General features: G+C 39.8%; 1 protein-coding gene across 2 annotated transcripts; it reads right to left on the bottom strand.

Moving 5' to 3' along the window:
* Positions 1-768: 768 nt before the first annotated feature.
* On the bottom strand, positions 769-5801 carry LOC121932005 (putative nuclease HARBI1). 2 transcript variants are annotated; one of them, XM_042470243.1, is made up of 2 exons: positions 5700-5801; positions 769-1562 (listed from the first exon to the last, which is right to left on the bottom strand). In XM_042470243.1, the coding sequence occupies exon 2, from the start codon at positions 1557-1559 to the stop codon at positions 876-878; it is 684 nt and encodes a 227-aa protein (XP_042326177.1). In that variant the 5' UTR covers positions 1560-1562; positions 5700-5801; the 3' UTR covers positions 769-875. The 2 variants fall into 2 exon arrangements, with proteins under 2 accessions (XP_042326177.1, XP_042326176.1); XM_042470242.1 differs by lacking the exon at positions 5700-5801 and adding an exon at positions 2153-2304.
* Between the last annotated feature and the right edge of the window lie 442 nt (positions 5802-6243).

The raw sequence follows: 6243 nt of genomic DNA, 5'->3' as shown, positions 1-6243 counted from the left end.
TCAGCAAGGGGTTTTCCTTGTAAATGTGTGGAGCAGATGTGGTGTTTATTTGGGGCCGATTGAGCAACATAGGAATTTTTTTGAAGTCTAGGTGTGAAGTCTAGAGTGTTTGTGTGATGAGTACAAATGTGTACTGATGGTGTGTAATGCTGCAAGATTTCTATACATATTATTATTATTACTATTTGACTCTCAATGCATCCTGGCAAGAACATGAAAGTGTGGGCGCTTTTCCATTCTATTCATCTTTCGATGTATTAGGAATACTGTATTTCTTCCCTGCCCCCTCCACATGCAGGTTGCAATACAGAGACCAGAGGAGGAGCCCCCCCCCCCAGAAGGCTAAATGCCAGAAATGTTGTCTCCCTGTCTTGTTATGTAAATGAACCTGAATAGCCTTTGACAATGGCAAGTAATTGGAGCGGCCCACGCACCCCCTCTTCCCCTCTTCAAGGTTACTGTTCGAGGTAAAGGCTTGAACCTCCTTTTGTCTAAGGGTATAGGGGAATTTAAAAATTAATAATAAATCAAAATTACTCTGTGCCCCCTTCTCATAATCCATCCCAATTACTACTCTGGATTTAACGCTTCCCTCCCCAGACATGACTTGGAATGATTGGATTTGAAGTTTGTTGTTCCACCAGACAGACATGGCTGAACATAGCACAGAGTGGTAATGGAATGTAAAAAATCAGTGTCTTCCCAGAGAAGAGGAACTATTGCAGGTGTATTGAAATGTTGAATAACGATGAACTCATACAAAAAAATTGACATTTGATGTAATGATTTATTGATATACAGTATATACGAACACTTTTCATTGATGCATATTCCAGCCATGACAGTATTTCATAGCCATTTCTTAAGTATAAAATTTATGAATTAAAATATGTCACAAAGGCATCTCTTATTCCCTCCCCCAATTTCCTCTCATCATCATCACTGATGTAACGTCGTGGGTCTATAACAAATGACTCTGGAGAAGTGTTCCTTCCATTTAGAACCTCCCCATTGGTTTCAATAATGTTGTGGAGAATGCCACCAGCAAGAATTGCTGATGGTAAGTTATCCACCGTGAGATCGAGCCCGCACTGCAGGGCACGAAATCTCGACTTCAATCTCCCAAAGCTTCTCTCCACGATACAACGAGCTTTTGACAGTCTTCTGTTGTACACCCCCTCCCTTTTGCTGTGTCCCACCTTGAAAGGGATCAGCAAGAAAGGTTTTATCGGGTAACCACCGTCTCCAAGCAGAATTGGGCCAACTCGTTTTCCAGCAATAGTCACAGTCGGACGCCCGGGTACATAAATTCCAGCCTTCAGTGCGTGATAAATGGGGGATTCTTTCAGGAGAAACGTATCGTGATTGGACCCAGCGAATCCGGTGAAAAGATCCAAAAAAATTCCGTTATGGTCACATGTCGCCTGCAGAATCATGGAGTGCGTTTGCTTCCGATTGATGTATTGCGCGCCCTCATGAGCAGGTGCAATTATAGGAATATGACAGCCGTCTATTGCCCCAACCACCTGTGGAAATCCTAGCCGCTCAAAACCAGCCATTACCTAGGGATGAAACATTAGAAAACATTGTGTCAGTCAGTTACCGTTGAACAGTTACAAAGTAGATGAATGCGGTGATACATTCCAAGCTCCAAAGCAAAATGTGAGGAAGGGGTAATTTCCCTTCCTATTTGTCTTCGCTTTCAATGAAGCTTGTGAAGAAGGAAGGATGGCTTCTATCCCTCCTATTTTTCTCTTTCATAATTACCTCACACTGAGTTAACCTGCACCTGTAGAAAGTTAGGTCCATATCTTTTAATTTATCCTGCTATCCATCCATCCATCCATCCATCCAGCCAGCCAGCCAGCCAGCTATCTCTCTCTTTCTCTCTCCATCCATCTTTCTTTCCTTGCATGTATCTATCTATCTATCTATCTATCTATCTATCTATCTATCTATCTATCTATCTATCTATCTATCTATCTATCCCTCCCTCCCCCTCTTGTTCCTTCCCCCCTCCTCTCTTAAAATATCCCTATAACTCTCCCTTCTCTCTCTCTCTCTCTCTCCAATTGCAATGGAAGTAACAAATAAAAAAAGTAATATCTGGAAACAGCCTACAAAAACGAAAAAGATAAAATAAATACCAAACCTTTCTGTGGTCTCCAAGGTAGACAGCTCTACGGAGCAGATGTGTCTCCATGCAAAGGAAGACATGAATTATTGCCCTGTAAGCAGTAGACTTGCCCACTCCAAAAAATGTAGCTACTGTTGCACAAGATCCTTTATGGGCAAGGTACATGACGGCCATGGCAATTTGCTTTTCCACAGGGACTGCCTTACGTAGCCTTGTGTCTCTCCGGGTAAGATGAGGATGCAGCTCCTTAACAAACATATTAAAAATCGCGCGAGGCATTCTGAAAGTCCGTTTCCACATCTCATCAGACCAGACAGTTCTGGCAAAAACATTCCAGTGAACATCAGATTTGGGGTAAATCCACCACCTTCTAGCCATGGGCTGAATGCTCAATTGGGAATTATGATAGTAGAAACAAAGCATGCCATTAAGATCTTCAAGATGTGCAAGCATATCTTCATCATGTTCACCATTTTCAAATGTGGACATGATTATTTCGCGTTGCTCCATCAAGTGATGCAAAAGCAAGCAAATCAGAGAGAAAAAATTATGAAAGTCGCCTAGAGGATCCATGGCTGTATGAAGGAGGAGAACAGCGGAGCGAAGGGGGAGGACTTGTAAGGCTCAAAAGCTTTTGACGTTTCAGCCGAAGCGCAGCCTGATTGGTCCTTTCAAAAAAAAGGCGCAAAACACAAGGGGAAATGGTAACGGACGGACAAATGGGAACGACTTGAGACTTACATCGATTTAAATTACCCCGGTTAAAAACTACGTCACTACTATGTCATTTGATTGACAACCACGAAACCGGTTTAAATCCTACATTATACACCGATTTATGTCTTAAATGGGGACGATCAGCGACATTAAAACCGATTTATAGGGATAAATGGGAATAATAATAATAATAATAATAATAATATGTTTTATTTATAAACCGCTATTCCAAATAGATCATAGAATGAAAAATACAGCGATTCGGAAAGTGGGGTAAATAGCGTGGTATTTTAAAACGGATTAAATACAATCGGTTTATTCTATAGCGATTTAAAACTCAAGTGGGAATGCCCCCACTGCCCTTAGAAGTCAGTTGCACTTCTGCTTCTGCTTTGGTTTGTTCCTAAGGCTGCCACTCCATCCATTTGCAGCAAGAGAATACTCTTCTCATCTTTTTGTTTGTCCCTGTCTCAACAATCTTCTCTGGATGAGGACCAGCATGTGATGTCAGCCTCTTCAGCATCTTTGCCAAGGTGGAAAGTTGCAACTGCAGATTTAAAAGAGGTTCCATACTAAATCAGATTTTCGATTCATTTCTGTCATTTGTTGTTTGCAAGACTGTATAGAGATCTGTGTATCTTTACGTTCCCAGCCATTGTCAAGAAATCCCAAGGGTCAAATTCTTTTCTTCTTCTTTTTTCTTTTTCAATTATAAACCCGCACGCAAGCCCAACTAAAAATTCATACATCTGTCAAAAATAATTTTTAAAACCCAAACATATGCATAAACATATTTTGACCACTTTTAACCAAATACATAAAAATACATATATTTGAGAAAGTGTATAGAGATACAGAACGTGGATGGAACAAGAAGCTAGCAGGATTTTGAGATGTGAAATGAAAATGAAAGGGGGAAATTTTCATACTTCTAGTTATTTAGGTGGCACAATCCCATATTTCACATTTCAGCCTAGTACTAGCAAATACCAGGCTCACTGCTGAATCAATATTTTCAGCTTTAGGGTTTAGTAGACAATGCCTTCCTTCTGCTTGTGGCATTATATAATTGTTCTAGTCAGACTTGGGAAAAAGAGGAGAAAAGAGTTAATATGTTTAGTTAATCATGAATTTGCTTCAAAAACTCCAATTACATTTACATTAGAAGTGTATGTGGTGGGAGGATAACTGTTACATTTATGTTTGTCATGTAAGTTAGAACATTGTGCTACTACACATATTGGCATGAAGCTGGAAAATGTTGGTGATTTTACTCAAGCTCCTCATCTTTTATCCCTGTCTTGAGCATGGGATAGAAGGGAATGGTGGCATAAAATCTGGGGATAAATAATTATTTCTCATTCACCCCACCATAATCCAATTTCTTGCTTTTGCTTTTTCCCTCCTGTATAGTCTCAACTAGTGATGTAAAGAATACTCATCAAAATTCAATAAACAGAAGAAATATCTGTTATTCACAGATTTCGAAAGGTTTTTAAAGAGAAGAAGTTATGAGCACTTCTCGATCAACGAGTAAGGATTTTGATTTTTAATTTGATGGCCAGGATTTGAATATTTTGCATGAGCAAGGCTACCATTCATTTTGGGTTTACCTAGCAGAGGAATGTTCTTTAAACCTCTGCCAAACTTCCTTTTGACATGCTAATAGAGTTTGAAATGCCAGATAATTAGCGTAAATGTTTGCCTCCCTTGTCTTTTATTTTTATTCGAGAAATCTGTGAAAAATACTTCTCAACAGGGAGAGAAAAAATAATCTTTTGAAAGTGGGACTTTAAAAAAGAATATATATTTTTAAAAATCCGCATTTAGTTCTCGGTGGGAGAGAAGAAAAAAAATTGGTTTATCACAACACTAGTCTCAACTCCTTAACTGCCTCTTCTCTTTTGCCTATCAGTTACCAGGTGTGTCCCAGCAAAAGTCCCAGGCATAAGATAAGCAATAAGTTGCCCTTATTGTTTGGTTTAACGTCTTTTAACCTAGGGATAATCTAAACTATCATGCTCTAATGCCAAACCAAAATAAAGATTCCTGTAGCCATTTGCATTCATAAAAGAATTGACTTAATAACTGAATTCTGCTATTAAATTAAGGCTTAACATCTGTCATGCACAGGATTATTTCAGTTCAGATATCCAAGCATCAGTAATAAAACCAAGAAAACTTTATTCAGAAACCAAAGAAGTTCCTTGCAGACTTATGTTGTCAGGACTGTAGCACAAGTGATTACACAGCATAAAGTATATAGTTCAAACTCTGGGCAGACTTATACCCCATTTTCCCAAAGAACTAAACACTCTCACATTTCCTCTTTCCCAGGGTTGCCCCTACTTCCATCCCTGTACCAGCTGTTCTCAAGAGACTGGCATTGAAGCTCCCAGCCAAATCTACTCCCTAGACATATGCTCCTTAACTACCCCAGAAGGGTAGGCAGCTAACACAAGCAATAACCTGCGACAGCGCATCCCATCACGCACTACTTAATTAAAGTCAGTATTAAAATTCTACAACCAAGCAAAAGCATATAACTCTACTCTACGCAAGGAAATCTGAGGGATTCGGATCCTGACAATGACCAACTTATAAGCTAATCAATTAAGTTTTTAAAAATTAAATCATTTTGTTAGAAATGTCTAACTTTTATTTATTTTAACTAGTCAGTTCCTGTCATTGGTTTTAGGAGTATTGTTTCCCTCTTTCTACTATCCCACCTCTATCCTTTTCAACCACACCAATAGGAAGGGACACTGTCTGTGTGCTCAGTTTGGAAAGAGGGAGGCTGGTACCTGACAAGCAAGCCAGAGAAGGAGCACTGTAGAACACCAACCTTAATATTCTACTATTAAGGTCCCCCTTCCATCATTGGGGTCCGGTCACTTCCATTTCAGGCATGTTGTAAATGCCAGACTTTCAAAGAGCCCTGTTATTGAACTCTATCCATTAAAAAAAGCACTTTGGACAGCTCTTTTAAAGTATGAGATAAACCCAAGAGCAGATTCAACATGCCCTTGACATGGAAGTTACTGCCTACCATTTACCTCCAGTCTGTTTGCACTACTGCCCACATTCTGCTTTTTATTGATCTGGGTCTAGTTAAGGCCCATGTGTTAGGAGGATATGGATACTCTGTAAAACCTGTGGTCCAAGGGTGAATGCAGACTACCAGCTACAGATGCTAGCCTCCCAGATGCTGGACAGGACCTCTATCCATCTAGGGAGGCAGTAGGAACAGGTTTACTAATCTTCCAGGAGTTTGTTTGTGTTTGATTGATCAACTATCTTTAGCTGTAAAAGGTGTGCAGTACATGTCTGAGTTTGTTGTTACCGAGAAGCATAAATCCCTCATGTGTGTGCAAGCATCCTGTTTTTGA

Source organism: Sceloporus undulatus, chromosome 5, assembly GCF_019175285.1.
Source record: "Sceloporus undulatus isolate JIND9_A2432 ecotype Alabama chromosome 5, SceUnd_v1.1, whole genome shotgun sequence".
NCBI lineage: Eukaryota > Metazoa > Chordata > Lepidosauria > Squamata > Phrynosomatidae > Sceloporus > Sceloporus undulatus.
The sequence above is the reverse complement of the archived record's forward strand: the minus strand, read 5'-3'. Positions and strand labels throughout refer to the sequence as shown.